This window comes from Rhinopithecus roxellana, chromosome 3 (genome assembly GCF_007565055.1).
Source record: "Rhinopithecus roxellana isolate Shanxi Qingling chromosome 3, ASM756505v1, whole genome shotgun sequence".
Classification (NCBI taxonomy): domain Eukaryota; kingdom Metazoa; phylum Chordata; class Mammalia; order Primates; family Cercopithecidae; genus Rhinopithecus; species Rhinopithecus roxellana.
The window spans coordinates 93047942-93075887 of NC_044551.1; the positions used below are offsets into that span (position 1 = coordinate 93047942).

The window sequence follows — 27946 nt, forward strand, 5'->3', positions numbered from 1 at the left end:
GTCTTTAGATTATTTGCCATTAAAAATTAATGTAGCACATGGAGAAGAAAAACATTATATATTTCTTCATAAATTGTCTAAAGGGGATCTGATATATTCGTATTTCTCACTATCAATACTTGTGAAAAGAAATAAAACATTAACACAAATCGGTTTCGAAGAAAATAAAATGAAAAAGTGAAACTCAGAAAACACTACAGTTTGTGAATGGGAACACAGAAATTTAAAGAATCAGTCTTTGATTTCCCACACATCACACATTTCCCCCCGTGATCTGCATGCCTTGCTGGTGGATTTCTTTCAGGTCTCTGATTCAATGTCTTCTCACAATAGAGGATTTCCTGACCTTCGATCATTCTTTATTCTAGTGGTTCTCAAAACTCTTGGTCTCTTAACCCTCCAAATTACAGAGGACTCCAAAGAACTTTATTTTATCTGGGTTATATATGATGCTAGTCACTCAAAATGCTTCCGACAGAAGAATACGCAGCACACATTCCCAGACCTGTCAGGGACATGACATTGTTACATGCCACGTAGTCTCTGGAAATCTTCAACAACATTCGTGTGAGACAAAGCATGGGAAAGCAAGTATCTCTTAGTATTATTATGAAAACCTTTTGACTTTGAAAGTCCCCAACAGGGGCCACGAAGACCCTGGAATTCCCAAGTATGCTTTGAGAAAAGGTGCTCTACTCTACTGTTGACCTGGCTTTGTCCTTCTGCAAAGCCATTATCGATCTGGCCCTTCAGTATTGAAAAGGTTGATTTTGGCCTTTTCTGACTAGAATGTAAATCCCACAAGGACAGAGGCCCTTTGTTCCCGCCATTAATAAGTGGTTAATATATACATTTAACAAAATAAATGACTGGAACATCCACCTGTGCCTACAGTGATATAATAAAAACCCAGTACATTAAGAGTTGGGTACATCAGTTACTATTCAAGTGCCTTTAGTGTTTGATCAGTATCAGTATTCTTTTTTCCTCTTTCTTATTCTTTTTTTTTTTTTTTAGACAGAGTCTGGCTCTATTGCCCGAGCTGCAGTGCAGTGAGGCAATCTTGGCTCACTGCAACCTCCACTTCCCAGGTTCAAGTAATTCTCCTGCCTCAGCCTCCCAAGTAGCTGGGATTACAGGCATGCCTCACCATGCCCGGCTAATTTTTTGTAGAGACAGGGTTTCGCCATGTTGGCCAGGCTGGTCTCGAACTACTAACCTCAAGTGATCTGCCCACCTTGGCCTCCCAAAGTGCTGGGACTGCAGGCATGAGCCACCGTGCCTGGCCAGTATTCACATGTTTTAACTTTTGGGGGAATCCCTCAATACATTTTCATAATGTGTTACTGGGAGAGTCCTCTCCTTCCACTGCTTATTCTAAGGCTTATTCTAAAGCTTTCTCACTGGGGCTGGCAGCCTCTTTGCTTTTCCTCATACCTATGGCAGCGCTTAAACTGTCCTCACTTTCCACAGCTTTCATCTAATCTTCAAATTTGTGTTCTGGGAATCTACAATGCCTTGACAATTTCAAGACCAGGAAATTCCTACCAGGTTCTACACACATTGTGCGTGCTTGATCCCAGAAGATCCTGATAACTCAAGTGTGAATGGGGTCTTTAATGAGAAATCTGCATTGTTTTCTCTTATTAAGCATATGGTTAAAGAGCTCTTCTTACTTGATGCCTTTGCCTATTCCTTAAATTCTTAGGTTTTCCTCTGAGCTGGTGACCTTGTTAGAGAAGGTATAACATGCTTCTGAAACATCTACATCGTAGAAGGAAATCTAACAAAAAGAAATTAGGCTGGGCACGATGGCTCATGCCTGTAATTCCAGCCACTTGGGAGGCTGAGGCAGGAGAATCACTCGAACCCAGGAGACAGAGGTTGCAGTGAGATGAGATTGCGCTACTGGACTCCAGCCTGGTAACAGAGCAGGACTCCGTCCAAAAAAAAAAAGGCCGGGTGCGGTGGCTCAAGCCTGTAATCCCAGCACTTTGGGAGGCCGAGGCAGGCGGATCACGAGGTCAGGTGATCGAGACCATCCTGGTTAACATGGTGAAACCCCGTCTCTACTAAAAATACAAAAAGAAATTAGCCGGGCGTGGTGGGGGGCTCCTGTCGTCCCAGCTACTCGGGAGGCTGAGGCAGGAGAATGGTGTGAACCCGGGAAGCTGAGCTTGCAGTGAGCTGAGATCGTGCCACTGCACTCCAGCCTGGGCGACAGAGCGAGACTCCGTCTCAAAAAAAAAAAAAAAAAAAAAAGAAGAAGAATAAAAAGAAATTAAACACCAGCTGAGAAATAGATAGAAATACTTTCTGGAAGGGAGGAGGATAGTTATAGCTTCCTGAAGGATTTTATTATTTCCTGTGGGCCACCTATGTGTTTTCCCTCAGCTTTTGCCCTCACCTTCCGTTTCTGCCACTGCTAACCTCGTATTACTTTCATACACCCAAGATAGGGGAGAAAGTGAGTGTAAGTGAATTTCAAAAGGAATGGTAGCATCAGCCAACTTTAGACCTGGACACCATGACAAACCTCTGGAAAGAACAGTCTTGTTTGTATCTTAAAAACTTGGACCTCCCAGCACTTTGGGAGGCCGAGGCATGCAGATCACTGGAGTTCAGGAGCTCAACACCAGCCTGACTAACATGGTGAAACTCCATCTCTACTAAAAGTACAAAAATTAGCCAGGTGTAGTGGGGCACACCTGTAATCCCAGCTACTTGGGAGGCTGAGGCAGGAGAATCGCTTGAACCTAGGAGGCAGAGTTTAGAGTGAGCTGAGATTGCGCCATTGCACTCCAGCCTGGGCAACAAAAGCAAAACTCCATCTCAAAAATAAATAAATAAGCAAACTAACAAACCTGGACCAAAGAGTATATGATAAAGTGATTTCATAGGGAATGAACAATTAGGATAGCTCAACTGACTCAAATAGACACATTTTCAGGATGTGGGGTCTCTGAGGCCGGGTGACAGTCCTCGGGCACCTCTGGGGTGAGGGAGGTTTTCTATCCTGTTGGGTCTATCGGAGGACCTGGTTTCTACTATAATAGAAAGCAAAACAAAGAAAACAGCCCCTCTTCACTGGCCATGACTTTCATTTTTTCAGCCAATTTGATTAATGGCTTTATCATTTTGATTATTATAATTTTCATGAAAAATTTACTCTCCTAAGACGTCTTCTGCATCTTTTGGTGTCATGCTTACAGGAATTATAAAAACATTCACTTCACAAGGATGCCTCTTACCTTTATTATTATTATTACATGAGAACATAGGGAATTAGGTTGTATAGCTTTTAAATAACCTGATCTCTCAAACATCTCTTGTGAATTAAGTATATTCACAGTAATTAAAATGATAAGACTGTAAGTCAACACTGAATAATATATTCACCTCTGTTAAACTATATATGATTACTCTATTTTAATTCCACCTGCTTAGAATGGTAACATATATGATTGATTCCTGAGTTTTAAAAATATATTCAGATTTGAAAACTTAGAATAATATGTATCTTTTAACCATAACACTCAGAATATATTAGCTCTGAAGATTTTCTTCCTACTGAATAATAGAATTTTCTAAAATATGACAGAACTTCAATTCACTAATATGCTACAGAAAAAATAATTACTGTTGCAAAATACAATACTTAAACAAATTAACAATCTGTGGTTAAACATACAAGTTATTTTTTTCCAGGCTGTCCTTTCTATTTCTTATTTTGACTGACAACATTTTTGTGAATTACTAGCTAAGATATAATAACCCTTATTTCTGAGTTTGTATCTAACAGGATGCATAGATTAAATAAAGTACTTGGTCCTAGGCAATTCAAGTCACATTATTCATTATGTAGAAAGCTAATGGCCCCAAGCTTCTGTTGGTAAATTATTTTTTGTTGCTTTGTTTTGTTCCACTGAAGCAACAGCAATCTCTGAAGCAATTCTCCTAGTGACTCAGAGACACTTATTTGTTAAAATTGAAATTATACAGCCAGTAGTCACAAAAAAGAGGCAGGGTGGCAAAGGTTGTGCACACAGTTTACCAAGTGTTTCAGATAGAGCTGTTGAAAATACACAAAGTGTTGGAAAACATTGGTAACTGTATGACCCAATAAAATCAGCATAGCAGAGCAGTTACTGCTTGTCTTGAGGTCAAGAAGATGCATACTATGATTCAGATTTTATTTTAATCAGACCTTTGAAAGACAAATAGCAAAAAGCTTTAAATAAAACAAATTAAGAACTATGCGCTTATGGGGTAAGACTGCTTTCCATTTTAGAACTTTTCCAGACTGAGTTTAGACAGTATTTAGCCTTGTTTTAGTCCCTTTTGAGTGAGGATTAAGAGACTGGTTCTCAAGGGCAGGGTGCCAGGTCCAATTTAGCATTAGCTGGTTCATAGCTAATGAATCCATTGATTGAATAATCACTGACTGCCAGAATCTGATGGGCTTTTCCTAATTAGATGAAATCTGTCAATGTGCCACTGCATATCTATTTGCTATGTTTTTATATGGGAGAGATAAATATGGTATACGGTCGTTCCACTATCGAGGAGGATGCTGTGCTGCCAAGTGCTGTACACTCATTCTCTGCTAGTCCTCTGCATAGACAAGGATGTCTTGCAGCTTGGCTTCTGGTTGGGTTTGGCCAATGGGAGGCAGGAGAATAGAAGGAGATCGGAGGCAGGAGGAAAAAGAGATTATGTCACTAATTCCCTCCTTGCTGCCAGACAGACACTGCCTAGGCTAGTTCCTCGATTTCCCTTAGGGTCTAAGGGTGGTAAGGGCGTCTGTCTTCTACTGACTGAATACCACAACATGCACTCTTTGTTCCCTTAATCTTGCCCACCTCTTCATAAATAGTCCCTGAATTAAATTCTGTTCAGTTAAACTCTTTTGAATAGAATCTATATCTCGTCTGGAACCTAACTAATACAGATATACATAGAACAATGTAGATTTTTATTCTATGATCCTCTGAACACTTAAAATTAGCAATACTGATCCCCAAAATGATAGTTATCTACCCAATATGTTAAAATGATTTTCTTAAATTTTACTCAGTTACTTCAGTTTCAAGGTGACTCTGAAGATGTTAAGGGCAAATGGTTCTTAATAATAATAATATTCTTTATGTGACTACGGTTCAGAATCCTTCGGCATACAACTTTTGAATGGCACTTTTATCACCTGCTTCTTTTTTGTTTTGTTTCTTTTCCTTTCTTCAAAGCAGATACAGGAGCTTTCAAAAGAAATTATCAACTAAAATCCTAAGAGTCTTCAATAAGATAATTCAGGACATGACAATATAAACTGACTAACCTTTCTGAAAAATAAATATTTGGTGGTTACCAAATATATTTGGAAAGACCATATTGGAGCATTTAATTTCCCTATTATAAACCATTTGTAGGTAATTTTTGAATACATATTGCAGGCCAACTAAAGTGAAAGCTAAAACATTTTCTTTCCATTTTCCTTGTGTGTAACAGAGTTTCTCAACTAAGATAGCTCAGTACTATTATTTGACTTACAGAAAAAAAATCATCTATTTATCCCCTCTATCTCTTCTGACATTGATCTTTGACTATTTTACTTTATATTACTTAACTTCTGCATTACTTTTATCATGTCCATCTTACTGGTTTCTTGCTATTTATTTAGCTCTTTTAAGGTTTTCCCCAAATAAGTACAACATTATTTTGTTTTCTATTTTTAATAATGAAGTTAAGATGTCCTCTGAATGTGTTTTTTCCCCCACACTTCTGTTTTCACTAAAAAATGTTCCTGTTTTATTTGCCTGGTAAATACTATGCAATTTTCTTTATTATTTCCATTTGATTCAGTAAATATCCAGAAGTATTTTTCTTAGTTTTAATATTATTTCATTTTGCTTACAATTTTATTATTTACTTTTAATGTTGGTAGTTTTTTTCCACGATTACTGCCCTCCATACTTCTTAACTTTTATAATTGCCTTTATCTTCCAGTAGCTGGTCAATTTTTATACATTTTCCTTGGACATATGTAACAAACATATACTATCATGCAATAAATAAAACCTCTAAAATTTATTTAATCCATGGTTTCCTTAATTTGTTATTTCAACATTTTGTGGCTTTGCCTTCTAGCATTCTGTCTGATTCATGAGACGTGCATTCAAACGTTCACAATAATATTTTTCATTAATTTCTTTTATTTTTAGTAACATTTGTTTTAATATTCACACACAATGCTGTTTGGTGCACACATGTTCATTAGATTTGAGTATGAGCTTAACACATCTTTATAAGTTAAGACAGCTCACTACATAACTCCCATCTTTGGCCCTGCTAAGTGATTCTGTACTAAATTCCAATCTATCTCATGTTACTCTTCCAATCCCACTCTTTACATTGGTTATATTTGCTGGCAACACTTTGACTATTCCTTTAATTTCAACACTTATTTCATTAAATGTTATGAATAACTCATAACTACTTTATCTTTGCTTACTGCAAATCTGAACTTTAATTCTTTTCAGGGGAGAATTTAGAATGCTTACATGCAGCATTAGATTGATATACCTAAATTATCCCTTCTATTTTAATTTACTTTTTATTTAACTCATTCATTATTTTCTGTACTTTCCATTTATTAAATGTTACTTCTTCTAAACTCATAATCAAATATATTATTATGTAAAAAATGAGATTTCCACTATCATCTCCCCCTTCCCCAACAAGGCAAACTATTCTGTTGCTGCTTTCCTTACTTGCTAATAAGATGAGCGCATGTGTTTCAAATATTAATTAAATGTGTTCTAACTAGAGCTGTCCCTACTACAATGAGTGAAAAGAGGTAACAATTATACACTTTTCAATACAAAATACAGAGAAGAAGGATAATACCAACCAATCTTTCTTTACGAATTGTATTAAGAGGATGCATACGGGTATAAATAAATCTGTGTATGCACAACAATGTTATCCTAAGACTAATGGTATTACAAAGATCATAGAGAAAATGAACTAATCTGTAAATTAAATGGTTTTCAAGATCAGTTTGTCATCTTATCCTTATGTCTTCCTTTTGCATGACAAAGCTTAGAGGGTACTGGAGGAAATTTTATTTTTTAAATTAAGGAATAAAATGCCTCAATGGTTTTTGATGTATTACCAGGATAACACCTATTTTAATGATGAAATTTTTAGCCTTTTGTGGAATTTTATTAAGATAAGTAAAAAGGATTTTATGATTTATTTAAAGAAGGTTCATTTCAACTCCTAAGTCGCAACCATTCTGGTTGAAAAATATGTCATTAAGTGGAGAGAAAGTGATCTTTAAATATTCTATGGAATTAATATAGCAATGCAAAATGGTTAAATACAGAAATGTAAGAATTTATTGCATAGTACCTTAGCATAGTACTAAATAGATAATACTAAGAGTACACAAATTTTTTTCCTATTTTGTCATATAATTGCTGCTTTTTATGATTTCTACCAACAGTGATCTGTATGAGTAAAGCATTGATAGGTAATTTTTTTTTTTTTTTTTTAGATGGAGTCTCCTTCTGTTGCCCAGGATGGAGTGCAGTGGTGCAATCTCGGCTGAGTGAAACCTCTGCCTCCCGGGTTCAAGTGATTCTCCTGCCTCAGCCTCTAGAGTAGCTGGGACTACAGGCATGCTCCACCACACCTGGCTAGTTTTTTTGTAGTTTTAGTTTTAGTAGAGACAGGATGTCACCATATTGGCCACGCTGGTCTCAAACTCTTGACCTCGTGATCTGCCCACCTCTGTTTCCCAAAGTGCTGGCATTACAGGCGTGAGGCACCGCGCCCGGCCAACATTGACAGTTAATTTTAAGGCAGACATTGTGTTGACTACAAAATATATGATGAGTTCATAAAATGCAGTACTGTAGATATTGAAAAGGATATCAGAGAACAGTGAGAATCACCAGTATGACAGTAATTAGTGCGAAAACTAGATGCCAACTACTGACTTAAAAGAGTTTATACCCTAATGTGAATTGAGGTGGGATAATGTGGGAAGGGAATAGACGAGACGGAGTGAAATGGATAAAACAAGCATAAAAATATCCTGCAATCCTCATTTGATATGGCTCATAACAGTAATGATATTAGAAATAATGACATAATACTCCTATATTTCAACTGTCTTCAAGCATAACTGCCAGGTGACTTACTTTCACCTGTAGAATAATCCTGTGAGTCAAGTATTCCTGATTCCTGTAGTGACCTAATACAGGAGTCCACCAGCTCGAGACCTGTTGTAAGCTCATCTTCGATATCTTTTTGACCATCTGAAATAAAATATTTTAAAGTGATGAACAAACACATGGTATATTATTCTTAAAGATTTAGGTTATCATTTAATCATGGAAAATAACCTAGTCAAATATATTACCTCTATGAAGTTTACATTAGCTATTCCATTGTAATTTTTGGTCAACCAGCATTAAAGCCAAGGTCAGCAATTTCATGTACCCTTGAAGAGCCATAGTTACTACGGAATTGAAAGACTTAACTTCCAATAAATTGTGAGCTGTCATAACAACTTCATCTAATTTTTACTATCGGGATGTTTTCCTATTACTTTTCTAAGTCTCATTCTAACGTTCATAAGAAAAGTCATCAGTAGAGGTATGTGTAGAAGGGTAAGTGTTCATCAATAACATAGACGTTACCTTGTGACTGCCAATGAAACTGCTCTTCTGCTGAACTGTAAAAAAAGAATACAGAGATATAATGCATTGATTAGAAAAGAAGAAAACCCTAAAATCTAAGACACAAAAGCACATTAGGGTTAAGTAACAGTGGTTCTGTGGCATTTCCTTTCATTTCTTCCTATGAAAAGGGATTCCACTTATATACAATTTTAATTTTAATCCATTTGCTGTATATCCCTTTTGATTCACAAGTATTAGCATGTTTTAAATGGACATTGTTCAGTAATTATCAGAAGAGCTCATTTTTTACAAAGCCCAACCTGTTAGACTCATTCTTTACAATAGCTTCTATATACATGCAGTTTTACTCAATTTTAGCTATTTTAGAATAGGATCATGTAGACTTTGTAAGGTAGCCTAATATGGAAATAACTATCTCTTTTCTTATTAGAGAGAAGAAATAAATCTTTGCCTCCATGTAGCCATATTAAAATTTCCATTTAGTTGATTATTAAGAGTTTAATTTAAAAATTGTAACACTTTACCACCAACTAAATACACATTTCCAAAAGTCTCAATAATACATCTTATAAAATGACCCAGGCGGAAAGGTTTGTCCATATACATATGCCAAAGATACTGTATAGAGTGGCTCTATATAGGTAATAGAGATTTATTTTGAAGGATTAAATACAAAATATATAGTTTCTAAATACGAGCAACTCTTCCATTGTGTAGGCAAACACTTCCTACATGCCCCCTTTTTATATGTAAATAATTGGTGAGAAATCTACATGTTAATTCCTGAAAGACATCGTTCTGAGAATGATTTTGTACACTTATTTCATGATATTTTACTCTGTTCAAGCAGCTTCTATGAATAGTTCATTAGTTTCACAAGAGCACGTGGATTGTAGACCTTTAGTTTGTACCTTAGAGGTGGGTTCTGAATATATTTACGGATAAAAAGGGAATTCTGGATATAAATCAATGTTCAGAAAAGCCATGACTGGTGTAAATGAAAACAAGAGTAGTCCATTAAGAGACATGTGATTGTCATAGGGTATCTTGCCCCTGAGTCAATCCATACTAGGAAACTGGACAATGGTTTCATAATGATGAGAGCTGTAGACAATATTGATACATGAAATGATAATATTTCAAATTCAGTCCAATGCAACTCTTTCTTGCATCAAAAAGATGTGGCATTATATAATACTAACATCTGACTACAAAGTTTAGCCCTTAAAATAGAAATGTAATCCTAAAATCATTTTTAAAATGATTTTAAAAATTATAAAAACATTTTTAAAATTATGGGACAGGTTCACTTAGTAAGTGGAATTTAATATAAAGTAGTCCTATCTTATTATTCAAGAATCACCAATTCAAAAATCAGAACCATAGTTATCCTGGTTATTTTAATCCTCTAAGTCTATGGATCGTTACTTTTCAAGAATGTGAATACCAAAATACTAGTGTTTAAAGATCAGACCCATTGGTCATTTGCAGAAGCTAGACTAGAACTCAGGCATATGGGTTCTGAGTAATTCCAAATGCTTACTTGTGTCAGAATCACCTGTCGCACTTCTTAAGTATATGTATTTTGTGGCCCTACCATAGACCTACGAGACGAAAAAGTCTACGGATTAGGCTGGGAGCCTGCATTGCGTAACAAGCTTCCGTGATGATCCTTGCGTACTTCTAACTTTGAAAAATACTAGATATTATTTTCATTAATCATCCATTATTAATTCAGGGCTCCCCACAACTTCATTCTTCTATACTTTAAAGCTGGACAAATTCTCAAGGTGGCATAATATACAGATAGAAAACACTTCCATATTGATAGTGGGTTGAACGGAGGGCCCCCCTCTCTCAAAAGATATGTCCTCATCAAAACCCTAAGACCTGTGAATGGTAACATATTTGGGAAAAGTGTTTTTGCAGGTGTAATTAAGTTAATAATCTTCAGATGAGGTCATCCTGGATCATCTATGTGGGCCCTAAATCCAATCACAGATGTGGTTTTAAGAGATAGAAGAGAGACAAAAACAGAGAAGGGCAGGGCATGTTGAAACGGGGGCAGAGACTGGAGTGATGCAGGCACAAGTCAAGGAATGCCTGCAGTCATCAGAACTTGAAAGAGGTAGGGAAGGAAACTCCCCTAGAGTCTTTGCAGGAAACCCAGCCCTGCTGACACCTTGGTTTTGAACTTCTGGTCTCCAAAACCATGAGAGAACAAATTTCTATTGTTTTAAGTCACCCGGTTGTGGTAATTTGTTATGACAGTGCCAGGAAACAGATCCAACAAAAAAGTTCTCGTGTTATGTCCTCCAGGATTTGCTACTATCTCTATACTAGCACCTTCCTTCACCAGTACAGCTATTTACTAAGTGGCTCCTGTATACCAAGGTCCAGTTAATTCACAACAATCACAAATCTCTTCTTTATAGATGGGGAATAACAGATGTAGTAATGTTGAAAAACTTGGCCAAACAGCTCCTAAGGATCCCAGCAGGGATTTAAACTGATGTGTGAACTCCTAAACTCAAATTCTTTTTTAAAAACCTTTATTTCCGTGATACATGTGAAGGTTTGTTACATAGGTAAACTCATGTCATGGGGGTTTGTTGTACAGATTATTTCATCACCCAGGAATTAAGCCCAGAACCCAATAGTTATCTCTTCTGCTTCTCCACCTCCTCCCACCCTCCAACCTCAAATAGACCCCAGTGTCAATTGTTTCCTTCTTTGTGTTCATAATTTCTCATCATTTAGATCCCACCTGTAAGTGAGAACATATAGTCTTTGGTTTTCTCTCTCTGCATTAGTTTGCTAAGGATAATGGCCTCCAGCTCCGTCCATGTTCCTGCAAAGGACATGATCTCATTCTTTTTTATGGCTACATAGTATTCCATGGTGTATATGTATCATGTCTTCTTTAATCAACCTATCATTGATGGGCATTTAGGTTGATTCCATGTCTTTGCTATTGTAAATAGTGCTGCAATGAACATTTGTGTGCATGTGTGTCTTTATGGTAGAATAATTAATATTCTTCTGTAATGGGATTGTTTGGTTCAATGGTAGTTCTGCTTTTAGCTCTTCGAGGAATCATCATACTGCTTTCTACAATGGTTACACTAATTTATATTCCCACCAACAGTTTGTAAGTGTTCACTTTTCTCCTCAACCTCTCCAGCATCTATTATTTTTTGACTTTTTAGTAATAGCCATTCTTTCAAAGTCAAAAGTCATGGAGGGGCTAGGCATGGTGACTCTTGCCTCTAACCCTGGCTCATGTTTATAATCCCAGTTATTTGGGAGGGTGAAGCAGGGGGATGGTTTGAGGCCAGGAGTTCCAGACTAGCCTGGGCAACATAGCAAGACCTCATCTCTACAAAATCTTTTTAAAAATTAGCAAGGCATGCTGGCATGTGCCTCTGTTTCTAGCTAATTGGGAGGTCAACATGGGAAGATTCTTTGAGTCCAGGAGTTTGAGGCTGCGGTGAGCTGAGATTGTACCACTGTCCCTCATGCACCCCAGCCTAGGCAACAGAGTAAGACCCCTGCCTGTAAAAAATTAAAAAATAACTTAAAAAAATTTGTTCAAGGAAACATGCTTAGACTGCCACCCATTTTAAGTGATATGAGTGAGGGTGTCAATGGAAGTAATTCCCAGTGCTCAGTAAAGTCCAGCACTCCTCTCCTTGCAGGCATTTTGAGGAATACACTCTGCCCAGTTCCCTTGCACATGGATGGGGTCACAAAAGCCTATGAGAGGAAGTGACAAGTGCCACTTTATGCCCAAGCACAGACGAATTAGCATGAGGTCTTCACGCTTTCTCTCTCTCTTAAGCCCTGTGTTGAGATGCATGCCTGAGTATGTGGAATGGAGACCTCTGCCAACCCACAGGGAACACAGAGCACCAGTGAGAAATAAACCATTGTTGTGTTAAAACTCTGTAATTAGAGGGCTGTTTGATCCCAAAGAATAAATGTCACACTGACCAATACAAAAAGGTGAATTCCAAAGGCATTTTTTGCTCTTGATCTTCAATTTCCGCAGTGCAGAGGTGGAAGAAAACGTCCAGGGTAACCCTAGTACAAATAAGGTGGTGCCGATTTTATGTACAGGTGTTGATTTTATGTTTAGGACTACACATCATGCTATTAGATATTTATTTTTCTGTTCATCTCTTTCAAATGTGTTTCAATTTTATGATGCAACAGAAAAAAGAAGAAACTCTTTTTATTATAATTTAAAAAATATAATTGGAAGTGAATATAAAACTATCTAAAGCACAGGCAACTTCCTTTTGGGCAGACAAAAAGCATTAATCACTTCAATGGTTTCCCTGATTTCTTTGGCACAGTTAAAATGCATTAAAAGTATGACTGATCACAGAGAATGGAAGTCCCAAGAGAAAGCTGGTTTGGATTTTATTTCCTTTAAGTGCACACTTTAATCTCTTAGCTAGGAGATTGTATGCAATTGCCTATTTTATGTATTTGATTCCTTGTTTTAAAAATTGCTCTAAGGTAGATGCTTTCTAAAAAGCAAACAAACTATTCATTTATTCAATAAACATGGATTATGCCTGGCTCTCAGACATTCTCATATCAGGTGTCTAGGAATTACCTGTGGTAAATTTTCTCTCAATTATATAATTCAATTTAATATAATAGAAAAGTCATTTTTGAAGGTGTTATAACTTAAATGCATGTTCAATTTCAGGAAATAAAGTTTGCTTTTACTGTTGAAATGCTATTTTATGAAATAGAAATCACCTCTGAAGAAATAAATGTAAAAAAGACTTTAGACATAACTTTGATCAGTCCATATGTGTTTGAATATACATATAAGATCCAGAACTTACTGACTGTGAGAAAAACATGTATTTAAGACAAAGACAACCATAAATAACACTTAGCCTTTAAATACATAAAGACATCGGTGATGCTAGGAAAGAAATTTTGAAACAATATATTAAAAGCAAAAATCCTAATAGCTAATATTTATATAGGTCTCATTTGGTAGCAGACAACAGTCTAACTGATTGATAGTTAATCCTCATATTAAAACTTTTGAGAGGTAATATTTTCCCATTTTAGAGACAATAAAAGCAAGGTAAAAAGATGCCAGGGAAGTTGCTGGAGGTTCCTCAGTCAGTTAGTAGCGGAGCCACGGTTATGACCTTGGTTTTCTGGTTCCAGAGTCTACAGAAATGTGTGACCCACTATTCCAGTCATACATTTGGCTACCTCAAAAATAAAATCTTATGTGGCTAAAAAACTCCTACCAGAAACCAAGTTGTAAAACAAGCCATATCCTGGGAGAAAATATTTGCAAGGCATATAACTTACAAAGGCTTACTTTCCAGAATATATAATGAACTCCAATGAATCAATAAGATAGACATTTAAAAATCAAATAAAAGAGAGGTCATCAGACATGCATAATAGCTGATGCATAGCCAAAAAAAAAAAAAAAAAAAAAAAAGCATGGTCACTGAATACATTAAAAGTATTTGAGGGATAAATATTAAACACAAGATACCTCCTCACACACCATAAACTGTCCAAAAATTTGAAAGTCTGACAACATTAAGTGTTGGGGAAGAAATGGGGAAGTAACTCATACATTGTAGGTGGGAGACTAAATTAGTGAAACACACAGGTGACTTGTGGGATAGTACCTGGTAATTTTGTACATGTAATACATGTACAAATCACCCAGGAATATTGCTTCTATGTAGAGACTCCAGGAAAACATCTGCACCTTTGTCCAGGAGACTTGTACAAGATTGTTCATGCCTACATTGTTGTAATAGCAAGACAATGGAAACAGCCTATGTGTTTCAGCAATAGAAAAATAGACAAATATAATAATATGATTACATATCATACATGAGGGGTCTTCAAAAAGTTTATGGAAAATGCATATTATGAAAAATTTATGTGTAGATTTCAAAAATTTGTGGCACCCCCAAAAAATGATATTACCTGGTTATCACATGTCTGAACATGATCTAGTTTGACGCACTAATGAGGGTAAGACATCAGTTTGAAAAGAGCTCTTGTGGGTCAGGCGTGGTGGCTCACATCTATAATCCCAGCACATTGTGAGGCTGGGGCAGGCCAATCACCTGGGGTTGGGAGTTTGAGACCAGCCTTACCATCATGGAGAAACCCTGTCTCTACTAAAAATATAAAAGTAGCTGGGTGTGGTGGCACATGCCTGTAATCCCAGCTACTTGGGAGACTGAGGCAGGAGAATCGCTTGAACTTAGGAGGTAGAGGTTTGGGTGAGCCAAGATCAGGCCATTGCACTCCAGCATGGGCAACAAGAGTAAAACTCGGTCTCAAAAAATAAAAAAATAAATAAAGAAAGAAAAGAGCTCTTATTAGAGCAACATGAATTCTGCTAAAATTGAAGCGAGAATAAATATCTCGCTTAGTTGGAAGAATGGCAAAATCACTGATGCCTTACAAAAACTTTATGTGAGGCCGGGCGCGGTGGCCCAAGCCTGTAATCCCAGCACTTTGGGAGGCCGAGACGGGCGGATCACGAGGTCAGGAGATCGAGATCATCTTGGCTAACACGGTGAAACCCCGTCTCTACTACAAAATACAAAAAACTAGCTGGGCGAGGTGGCGGGCACCTGTAGTCCCAGCTACTCAGGAGGCTGAGGCAGGAGAATGGCGTGAACCCGGGAGGTGGAGCTTGCAGTGAGCTGAGATCCGGCCACTGCATTCCAGCCTGGGCGACAGAGCAAGACTCCGTCTCAAAAAAAAAAAAAAAAAAAAAAAAACCTTTATGGGAATAAAGCCACCAAATAAATCAGCATTTTACAAATGGATAACTTGTTTTAAGAAGGGATGAGATGATTATGAAGATGAAGCTTGCAATGGCAGACCATCCACATCAATTTGTAAGGAGCAGGGTTGGGCCTGGTTAGTACTTGGATATTGGGAGAAATAGAGTTCCATTTTTCCACAAACTTTTTGAAATCCCCTCATATGACATACTTATGGAATAAATACTATTTGGCAGGTAAACTAAATTACCCAGATACATATGTAGTTCTTAAAAAGAAAATACAGAGAAAAAAATGGAAGTTGTCAATAAGATATGTAATGCAGAATCCCAATTGTGTGAATTTTAGAAACACTGAATAAACAATATTGTTTACAAATATACACATTAATATATACACACGTGCTTCTCTCTCTATATATATCTATCTATATAGATAAAGATAGATATATATATATAGAGAGAGAGAAAATAAAAATCTATGAACTGAAAAGGTATCAAATTCAAGATGGTGGTGGTGGCTCTACAGGGGGTCAGGAGAGTGAAGAAAATTGAGTCTAAGGAAAGATAACTTCCCTCTCTCTTTTTATCTCCAATGTTTTATTTATGAAAAAATGACAAAATGACCTGAAATTATTATGACAAAATGTTAACATTATTTTCAAAATATCTTTGATACCTGGAAGAGAAAAAATTCCCCATGATTCCTGCACTTAGAAATATGCTTAGTTAAATGCTTAGATAAACCCCCGTGATTGCAACCTTTATAATATTCTTATCACTGTTAGAATCACTCCCAGTTTAAACTCAAATGATGCCAAACAACTCTGAAATATATAATTACAAATAATAATGGCATCAACTGTTTAGAGATATATTAACTTTTTTCCATTTCATATGTGAGACAAATGACAGTGCCATTTTTACAATGTTTCAAGTTTGATTTAGTTTGAACATTTCAAGTAAGCAACCAATAACTTTCAAGTTCAGAGGGCATGAAACAGGAAGCACCCTGTTGTAAACCCAAAGACAACCTTTGAGCTCCTTGAGAAGTGATTTCCACCTCATCATTCCAACATCATAGCCTTAATAACTATCTGCAGGCCATTTCTAATAAAAATATATATATGAAAGTTCAAAGCATTTTCTTAATGCCAGGAAAAGATACAAAGCAAACCATTACTAGAGATATTCCATCTGTTACAAACCTGCTCCAATATACTTTTATTGTTGTTTTCAACTTTTTGATGCCCAAAGCATCAATCTGCATCGTATCATGTGGTGTATTATTGCTTACAATACCTTTCAAAATGAAATAAAGGTACAGAACTATGAGTGTTTTTTGTTAGTCTGCTTTTGAGTTAAGCAATGTACCCAAAACATAAGCCATAGAAACTACCGGGAAATAAATTGCTTCAAAACTGATCTTTGGCCGGGAGTGGTGGCTCACGCCTGTAATTCCAGCACTTTGGGAGGCCGAGGCGGGCGGATCACAAGGTCAGGAGTTTGAGATCAGCCTGGCCAACATAGTGAAACCCCATCTCTGCTAAAAATACAAAAAATTAGCTGGGCGTGGTGTTGGGCGCCTGTAATCCCAGCTACTTGGGAGGCTGAAGCAGGAGAATCACTTGACACTGGGGAGATGGAGGTTGTGGTGAGCTGAGATCGCACCACTGCACTCCAGCCTGGGTGACAGTGTGAGACTTCGTCTCAAAAACAAAAACTAAAACTAAAACAAAAAAAACCTGACATTTGATTCTAACCTGTAGGAAAAAAGATCTTTATATTGATGATGTCCATATGACTTGACCTTGTATTTGGACAGCAAAACATTTTTAATATATAGTTTTGCATGCAGCACCTCACAAGAATAGCCATGGGTTGCAAAATAAAATGCCCGTAGTCCAAAGCCTCAAGTACTGTGAAAATGTAACGTATTTAGTTAAAAATGGGGAGGAGTGGTCCCCCACTGAGCTCGGCTCTAGGCTGCTGCTGCCCTTATCCATTAGCACACTATGTCCAGAATCACTGGTTTGGGTTGCTGAATAACATCACTCTCTGCAGAACGTTTTGTGGAACTGATTTCCCTTTGGTCGGCTGCCTGTGGTCTCTACACTTGTTTGTGACATAATCCCAAATGAATGTCCTAACATCTCTGCCATGCAATTAGAATGTCTTTTTTCTTTCTTAGATGATACACCTTCTTTTTGCTTTAACTATTGCCATCAAAAATACAACTTGACGGCCATTATGAACATTTTTACCGGCTACAATGGATAGCTACAGAATCTCAAAACCTGGTATATCCTGACGAAGTATGGAACTGCTTCCTCTTTTATGAGATTGTTACCCAGTGTCACGCCTACGTGAATTCTGACGCCACCTTAAATCTGCTTATCTTTAGGAAACTAGATCCCTGAGGTCAGAAGCTCCCCCTTCTGACCAAACTGGCTAAGACTGGTGGGAACCAATACAGCAGCTCATCTGACCTCTGAAGAACCTCTAACTACATTATAATCTGATTTCCATGCTAAATGATGCTCCCACTAGCACAGTGACTGTTGGCAATCACCATGACAACAACTGGAAGAAACCATAAAAGGATAAAAGTGGCACCTCCAGTTCTGAGAACCTCCTCCAGTTCTGTCCCTTCCCAGAAAAGACATGAATGTTCTTCCCCTTGCTTTTCACGCCCAGCCCCTTCATTCAAGACACCCTACATCTGTGACTTTCCAGCTGTCACCCCAGTCACACACCCGCTTCTTGATTTCACGGCCACTGAATAAAGTTTGCTCTGCTTGATGCTTACTTTTGGTTTTGCGTATTGGCTTCGAGGCACCAAACAGGGAAACGCCTCACTTTGAGGGGGACTGGCTTTGTTGGTTAACATGTTGTTAAAATGGCTTTTATGGCTTATTGACTTGGCTTACTCTAATCTATTTCATCACTTGGAGTACACTGTGGTCCACTGGGGGAGGGCCAAAATGGGGCCAATACGGGGAAATGGGAAGAGTGGACATTAAAAAAATACCCAGGCATGGTGGTGTCTGCATCTAAGCAGCCAGACACAACCAGTCCCAGAGAAAATGGTAACACAGTCACCACAAACCCTTGGTGAGTGCTCACTGGGCTCTGAGGATAAGAAAGAGAGGTGTAGTGCCAGCTGTCTATGACTTTGCAGACTGGTAGGGACATGGGTAGGTAAACCCACAGAACTGGGGGTTTGCTGCCTAAGGGGATATGATCAAGACGCTTCTGCCTCACACTCTCTAAGTCTCTGTTTCTTCATTTGTAAAATAGGGATATCACTAGAATTTTCCCCATAGTGATCTTACAAAAGTTAAGGGTATAAAATACAAAAAATCCATAGAACATTTCCATGAACACAGGATGCAGGACTAGCCCCCCGCTTTACCCACCCTCCAAAAGTTAAGCTACCATTATCACATAGAGAAGAACAGAGGCCTGTGAGAGTGCAGCTAATTCACAGAATTCAAAGATGAACGTAAGCTAACCATATGGCATTCAACTTGTCTATACCTGGGGACCAATAAATATTATCAAAAATATAAGTTACAGGCTCTGCAGAATTTATATTGTCTACCTCTTTTTCTCCCACACTAAAATGGAGAAGAAACAAAGCAGTCTGTGATGTATAAAGAAAGATGACTTGCTTTAAAGCCATAAGTTTTTAAATCAGTGCTGCTCAGGATGTCTCTCCTGGCAACTGCTACCGTTCTTGCCATAGTAAAAGCCATAAAGACTATTTGCTATTTTCAAGACCACAGGAGAAAATAAATCAGAACTAAATTGCCACTATTAATTTCTTTTTAGTTTGAGGCAGGGGAAATTCATATTCTTAAGCTAATTTTGTTGGCACCGGTGACTGACAATTGTCCAAGCAACTGACACTGCAACATGGTAATAGCTCCCACACCATGGCCTGGACACACACGACTCCTGTGTTTATCACAGAGTATCACAGCACTGTAGCGTCTGCGGGCCAGCCAGGGAGAATTCACATAAATTCTGTTTTGGTTTAATTCCTTCAAAATAAATATTCTAGTTTCTAACAGCCACAAAGAATTAGCCAGAGGCTCAGTCACCCTAAATGTTCTGTCTACACACAAGCCAACCTGTCACTGTGGGAAAGAAATGCATTCATATTTTTCTTCTTCAAATTCTTTTATAGCTTCAAAGTTGATTGTACTTATATTACAACAGACAGATTATGCGTAAAATTCAATATCAGAAGCAGCAACAAAGGGTGCATTATAGAGTAGAAAATTCTCACACTGTAGCTCCTTCTATAGTATTCTGGGAAGCTTCTCATGCATGGGGCTAGGTATTATTTTTCAAATGCTCCTAACAGTACATGAGAAATTTACAGTCAAGTAACATTTCCAAATACCAACTATGCTAGAAAATAATGTTTCATAGTATCTTTGCCAGTGGGCATTCCATAAACTGGAATGTAGTAAGTTGAAATTCCGGTTGACCAGGGGTACTGTTCACCAGTTGACTGTTAGGTCTCATAATACAGTGTTTTGAAGTGCTTTCCAAACCATCAGACTGAACAGTTTTGGTGTAGTTTGTGTGCTCGGTGTATACTGCAACATTCTATATGGTGCAATGATACTTCTGTTTTGGGGACATTATAACTCAGAGTCAGATGCTGATTAACTCGAACACTTCACTCCCTGATCATGAGAGTGAAGAGGGAGCTCACTGCATCTTTCAGGTGGATGATCCATAACTGATATTTCTGCAGGAGAAGAGTACTTTGTTTGCTGATGGAAGTGGCATGTATATCAAGATTCCCAGACATTTCAAGTTTCAGTCTTTTGCATTCAATGTATTTTTGTTCCCAGAATTATCCCTGTTGTCAGATCATCTCAGTTAAGGCAGCTCCTTAATTTTGGAGACCTCTCTGAGCAAACAGATGGGGTCAAGCTTATGTTTTCCTGGATTCCTGTGATCCTGTGTGTGATATTATGTGCAAGGAGCGTGTGAATGTGTGTTGTTGCATACGTGTGTGAACTCATTCTGTTCCTCTAAAATGCACTGGTGTGCTCATAGCTTTTCTTTCCTCTGTTGTTGCTTCCTACATATGTCATCTACTATAGGTATATCAAACCCTGAATATTGGATTTGACTGCATTTGCTATGATTTTATTAATATAAGCAAAGCTAACACCTCTTACACATGTAATGAAAATACATGTGAATAAGCATTGCTGATTTCACAAGAAAGAAAAAAATAATTTTTTTTGTTTTTTTTTTGAGGATCAACAGAAGACTGGTAAAAATAAGTTTCAATCTTAGTGCCTTTATAGAGCAGAAACCATGTAATAGTCACGTACAACAACTTTTTGTGGTGTTACAGATCTATACTTCCTTAAGAGCAATAGTGGCCTTTTGACCACTGGAGTCATCTGAAACCATCTGAACATTTCGTTAAAAAGTTTAATGGATGCACAAATGTTCATTAGAGTTCTATTTGTAATTCTCAAAAACCACAAATAACAAATGTTCTACAAGTGAATGGTCACACACACTGATATATCCACACCAAGGAAATGTATGTGTAACATGCAACAACTCTCAAAGGAATTGTGCTGAGTGAAAAAGAGGAATAACATTCTTGAAATACAAAATTGTGGATCTGGAGAACAGATTAGTGGTTGCCAGGGCATAGGGACGGAGAAGGGGGTGTGTGGGTACAAAGGGGTAGCATGGGGAAGCCTTGCAGTTATGGAATAGTTTTAAATCTTGATTGTGGCATGGTTACATACAGCTACTGACATGATAAAACTGCATGGAACTAAACATGCATACACACACATACACACATACACACACATTAGCGCATATAATACTGGGGAAATCTGTTGGTTTTAGCAATGTTGATTCTGGTTGTCATATTGTACTACTTATGCAAGATGTGACTATTGGAGGGGCTAGGTGAAGTTAGAAGAGATGTGTATGTGTATGTCTGTGTGTGTGTGTGGCATGTCATAAAAATCTATAGTTATTTCAAAATAAAAAAGCAAAAAAAAAAAAAATTAGAGGAATGTGGTTTTATACCACTGTGCTTTCTTTTCCCAGACTGGTTCTTTTATGTGGAATTTGCTACACAATTATTTCCACCTAATAATTAAACTAGAATTTTTTTTAAAAAAACCTTGGGAATAGTGAAGTAACAAGAAAGAAAAGAAGGAAGGAAGATGGAATAAAATAAGAAAAGAGAAAAAAGAAACCATTGTTGACTTCTGATTATCCCTTTGTTCTTCATTCTTCTGCCAGAGCTCAGGTGACCCTGCCCTGGACTCATCTCTGCTTTGTTCTGTGAATGAAGGAGTTATCCCTGGAGCATAATACACCAATCATTCTGCCCACTGCCAATCAGAGACAAGAAATTGTGCTGCTACTGAAGGAAAACTCATCCATTATATGTAAGATTCCCTGCTCATTAGGATCCTGTATTCACTTCCATTGCCATATGTTCTCAGGGAAAATTAAAAATGATATTTTGGCTTTCAATAAGGGAGCAGAGTACACGTCTTAATGCATCCTATGTGAGTTCAGGAGACCTCACACAATATACTTCATTGGCTCTCTGGAAGCATATTTACTGTGATTTGCAGGGTGGCTACTGCAGTGCCAGTCTGCTTCCACTCCCCTATCCTAATGCCTGGAAAGGGGTCTCCTTGATTGATTACCTGTCCTTTGCCTTCCATATTTATTGTTGTGAAAAAAAGTTACACATTAAAAAATTACTTTCTTTCCAGCATTTAGCATGGATACTTGAAACGGGAAAGATGGAGCAGCCTCCCCACCTTCTCCAGGTACACAGCAGCTGCATGTGTCCTGAAGTTCTTCTTTCAAGAAAGAATGAGGATTTGAATGAGAGGTCTGATGAAACAACCGCACTGCCAGTCGAATGTATAAAATCATTTTAAAAGCCATGAACTGAAATTCCTACTAATGTTCTTAACATATTTAAAGCATATCTTTAATCATTCTTGAGATTTTTTACATCCATCTATCCATTTTCCATTGGAAATGTCCCTTGAAATCCACTCCCCTTAACTGCCTTGGTTGGGGATTTTTATCATCTCTTGCCTGGTGGTATAAAGAGCTCTGTGCCTGGATGGTATGAATAACTTCTCATTGACAAAGATTCTTTCCTTGACCAAATGTTCATTGGGCTCTTCTGAGCTCTCTGACTTCCATGATCTTCCTTGGAAAGTGCAGTTCTAGCAACAACCCTGCTAAGTCAGTTTCACCCATCCTCCACGTCTGATCAGGTTCCTACACCTCCATCAGCCTCCAGATGATGGTGGATTCCCTCAGCCTGCCTTTAGCAAAAATCCTGTTAGGTCAGGTTAGCCAGTATCCTTCTTGTCCCTGATGTTTCCTCTCAGTAATTTTCTATCCACTGACCCCCACCCTCCTCCTCGGTTATAAATTCCCACTTTTCCATGTTGTATTTGAAGTTGAGCCTAATCTCTCTCCTCCACTATCAAACCCCACTGTTGTAGCCCCCCTTGAAAAACACAAGTCATCCTTCCTATTCGTTATCAAGTGTCATTGAATACTTTTTTATTGCCACCATCACAGCTTCCTTACTGCTCAAGAGAAATGTAAAGGAAGTTATATCTTATCCATAGCCTGAGTCTACACATATGTACTCAGATAACATTATGAGGGCTGGCTTCATGGGCCTGAGATCTGTGCAGCTGCACACAGTGCCACACCCAGAAGGCCCCATGCTTGGCTTAATGCTCTGCTATTGCCCTCTTAAAACTCTGGACAACTCTATCGTTGAGCTTATGTTTTGCAAGTGAAATCTGACAGGTCAATGGAGCATGTGCAGAATGAAGGAGATATGCACAATCCACATTCCTCTGTTCCTTGCTGCCTCGTTCACATAGAGCATTTGCAATGCCCTGATGGACTCATGATGTGTTGTGGGAGTTGAGTGAGACTCAAGCCAGTACAAGGTAAATGTGTTACGTTTATGGCAGAGTAAGCAGGAGTGCTGGCAGCTCCAAAAGACGACGCTTTCCCTTCAAGCCAGAACTTGCTTTGAATGAAGAAGGCAATGACCTTCTGAAATACATGAACAATTGAGGAGCCCTGTCATCTCCCTTCTTACTCAGGTCAGCCAATCAGTTAAGTTGAAAATGATAACTTGGAAAGGAAAAGTCAGGGCAATTCCTAGTTTCATGTGTTTTCATTCATTTCTAACTCACCAGTAAGAAATGTTGGTGGAATACGTGCATATCAAGAAATGAAAGAAATACAGTTGAGGCAGTTTTGCACAGTGTTTCTCCTGTTGCAGTAAGAACAAGCATACAGAAATGTATGAGCTATGAAATATGAACCGTAAAAGTTCAGTGATTCTGCAAACAAGTTAAATGCTCTTATATTTGCATTTATATCTGGAATAGTACAATACACAGATAAATAGTAAAATCTGTGCTAACAACTTAAAATTTTAAGTTTTCTTTACTTGTTATACTAAATAGTATGTAAAAAACAACACTGTGACAAGTTGAGAGCAAGACAGTGGAAGAAAGTATTTTCCCATATGCTTTTAAAATTTTTTTTTGAGACAGTCTCACTCTGTTCCCCAGGCTGAAGTGCAGTGGTGTCATCTCGGCTCACTGCAACCTTTGCCTCCCGGGTTCAAGTGATTTTCCTGCATCAGCCTCCAGAGTAGCTGGGACTACAGGCATGCACTGCCATGCCCAGCTATTTTTTTTTTTTTGTTGTATTTTTATTAGAGATGAGGTTTGACCATGTTGGCTAGACTGGTCTTGGACTCCTGACCTCAAGTGATCCACCTGCCTCAGCCTCTCAAAGTGCTGAGATTACAGGTATGAGCCACTATGCCCAGCCCCCATCTGCTTTTTGAACAACAGATCCCAAATTTGCATTTTGCATTGGGCATTGTGAAATATGTGAACACGACTGACCTCAAATGGCCACTGTGGTGATTCAATAATAAGGTACATGAAGGTCCCAGGCACAAATAGGACATCAAAACATCCTCCCCTGCCTCTCTCAGACTTCATTCCACCCCACTGTCTCTCTCTCATTGTTCACGTCTGCAGTCTTTCTGCTCCCATCAATTATCTCCACTGTCAATGAAATCCACATCCTTGTATTAGCCTGTTTTCATGCTGCTGATAAAGACATACTCAAGACTGGGAGGAAAAAGAGCTTTAACTAGACTCACAGTTCCACATGGCTGGGGAGGTCTCAGAATCATGAGGGAATGTGAAAGGCACTTCTTTTTTTTTTTTTTTTTTTTTTTTTGAGACGGAGTCTCGCTCTGTCGCTCGGGCTGGAGTGCAGTGGCCGGACCTCAGCTCACTGCAAGCTCCGGCTCCCGGGTTTACGCCATTCTCCTGCCTCAGCCTCCCGAGTAGCTGGGACTACAGGCACCCGCCACCTCGCCCAGCTAGTTTTTTGTATATTTTAGTAGAGACGGGGTTTCACAGTGTTAGCCAGGATGGTCTCGATCTCCTGACCTCGTGATCCGCCCGTCTCGGCCTCCCAAAGTGCTGGGATTACAGGCTTGAGCCACCGCGCCCGGCCGAAAGGCACTTCTTAACATGGTGACAGCAAGAGAAAATGAGAAAGAAGCAAAAGCAGGAACTCCCGATAAACCCATCAGTTCTCAAGAGACTCACTCACCACCACGAGAACAGCATGAAAAACACCGCCCCCATGATTCAATGACCTCCCCTGGGTCCCTCCTACAACATGTGGGAATTCTGGAAGACACAATTCAAGTTGAGATTTGGTGGGGACACAGCCAAACCATATCAATCCTAAAGACAAAATCTGACCATCAGCAATCCCCAGTTCAAAAGCCTTCAGTGGTTGTCCATCACCTATGAGATCAAGTCCCAGTTCCTTGGAAAGCATGTTCCAACTGTGAAGACCTCCGTGACCTAACTTGAGGACCCCGTCTCAGCTACCTGTCTTAGATGAGGCCAACTGAGTGAAGCTCTGTATCCTCTGAGACTCCACAGTAGCTTTATCCCTTATCAAAACAGGCTAGGATTCTTTGTCTTTCAGCATTTGTCTTTCTGGACTGGGAGTTCCTTGAAAACAGAGACTAAACAACATTCCTCCTTTTCTGTTGCATTGGGAAGCTCTGCTCCTGGTACGCATAAAACAGGTGTTCACAAATGGAGGTCACCACAGTTACTAAAGTGCAGGACTTCTTAATATTCTAAGTGTGCTCTGCATTTACTTCGCTGAATCTTGCCTTTAGAATTGTACCGTGACAAAAAGGGACTACAACACTTTTATTCAACTTTCATCATAAAGCATCACTGGAAGAAGTGAGCAATCTACCGAGTGAATATTTTGATTTGTATAACCTCATTTGGAATGAGAACATTCACAAATCAGTTCCTGAGCTACAGTCATGCTCCTCTGTCCTCATCCTGTATATTAATATTAAATGCTTTAAGACCACATCATGGCAAATCCTTTTATGAAAACAATGAAACCTTAACTTATATTTTTATATCCCTAAATTTACATATGGCCACCCCCCTCTAAACGTAGGCTATATCTTGATTTAAGAGAAAGCTACAGGGACTTATTCCTCTGTAGGGAAGGGGATGGGGGTGGTGTTTACATATACAAGGAAAATCCACCCTTTTCAAATGCCACTGCATGTGACGGCACTTCAGAGTCATCTTTATGCTTTTCAGCTGTTAAACTCCATCCATCCTATAAACTTGAGCAAACTAATTTCCTTTTCCCTAATTAAGCCCAATGCCATATTTCATTCACTCAAGCTTCTATTAAATGAAACATTATTTTCACTTATAAATGTTCCATGATGTGTTCCTAGTGGCTTCTAATTGGGGACAATTATAAAAAGATAAATCAGAACTCATCAGCAGCAGCTGTCATGAGCATGTCCCTGTTCTGCCTCTGGTGCCCTCATGTTTGTTTAAGGCACCCGGGCAGAGCAGGACCCGGAGTGAGCCCTGATGAAGCAGCTCGGGAAATTCGCATGCTGCCAGGACATTCTTCATTTTTAATTTGTTGATTTAATCTGGCTAGAGAGGAACTGACAAAACCCTTATCACCTAATGTGCTTAATGGTCTAAATGAAATGAGTTGGTGGTGTTGGTTTAGTTCCTCTTGGACCCATTTCTAAGTCATACAAGCCATCAATAAATTGCTCTAATGAGCCCTTCTCTCAGAAAATGCACCACAGAAGATTAGGCTTTGGCATTTTGTATAGATTTTCCACAAGCATTGGAAAAACGAAGTGATGAAAGAGTCTCTAGGAAGCGGGTTCTCGCACCCCTCAAAGCACAGGCCATTATCAACCTAGGGGAAAACGACACCCTAACTGCAACTGAGTTTTATTTCATTTTCTTTTCCTATTCAGGAAGAAACAACTAGAAAAACAAATGTAATTTTTGTTTTGTTTTAGCTGTAATTGCTGGAGTTAGTCTTCATTTTCACTACTAGAAAATAAAGGGGCCGGGCACAGTGGCTCATGCCTGTAATCCCAACACTTTGGGAGGCCGAGGTGGGCAGATCATGAGGTCAGGAGTTTGAGACCAGCCTGGCCAATATGGTGAAAACCAGTCTCTACCTAAAAATACAAAACTTAGCCAGGTGTGGTGGCACGTGCCTGTAGTCCCAGATACTCGGGAGGCTGAGACAGGAGAATCGCTTGAAACCGGGAGTGGAGGTTGCAGTGAGCCGAGATTGTGCCACTGCACTCCAGCCTGGGCGACAGGGTTAGACTCCATCTCAAAAACGGGATTTTTTTTTTTTTCTTTTTACCATTAAGAGTTAGTATAAAAAACACAGACAGGGCTGGGTGCGGTGGCTCACACCTGTAATCCCAGTACTTTGGGAGGCCGAGGAGGGCGGATCACGAGGTCAGGAGATCAAGATCAGCCTGCCTAACATGGTGAAACCCCGTCTCTACTAAAAAACACAAAAAATTAGCCAGGCGTAGTGGCGGGTGCCTGTAGTCTGAGCTACTCAGGAGGCTGAGGCAGGAGAATGACGTGAACCCAGGAGGCGGAGCTTGCAGTGAGCAGAGATCACGCCACTGCAGTCCAGCCTGGGCGACAGAGCGAGACTCCGTCTCAAAACAAAAACAAAACAAAACAAAACAAAACAAAACATAGAAAGGAGTAAAATGTTGGAATGGGACATAAAACAAACAAAATAATAATAATTCTTCCAAAGTCAGGTTAGTTCAAAAATAATGATGTAGGTGAGGATGACTTGATTACAAAAAAAAAAGCTTACAGAGAATAAAAACCATACTTCCTTTCCTTTGTCTCCTTTGATCTTCAAAATACACGAAAATTCCCAAAACATCAAATCCTCTTGAAATTTAGAATTTTAATTAATGCACTATCCTGGGAAA

At 38.6% G+C, this 27946-nt stretch overlaps 1 protein-coding gene across 6 annotated transcripts in view; it reads right to left on the reverse strand.

Moving 5' to 3' along the window:
* CTNND2 (catenin delta 2) overlaps nucleotides 1-27946 on the reverse strand; it is a 943187-nt gene that overhangs the window by 421376 nt on the left and 493865 nt on the right. For all 6 annotated transcript variants that reach the window (XM_010356592.2, XM_030927650.1, XM_010356588.2 and 3 more), the window contains 2 exons: nucleotides 8706-8740; nucleotides 8205-8321 (listed from right to left, as the gene is read on the reverse strand). Coding sequence is in view for 5 of the 6 variants with exons in the window: in XM_030927650.1 (XP_030783510.1) it covers nucleotides 8205-8321; nucleotides 8706-8740 (152 nt within the window). In the remaining variant the exon portion in view is untranslated. The remainder of the gene's footprint in view (nucleotides 1-8204; nucleotides 8322-8705; nucleotides 8741-27946) is intronic.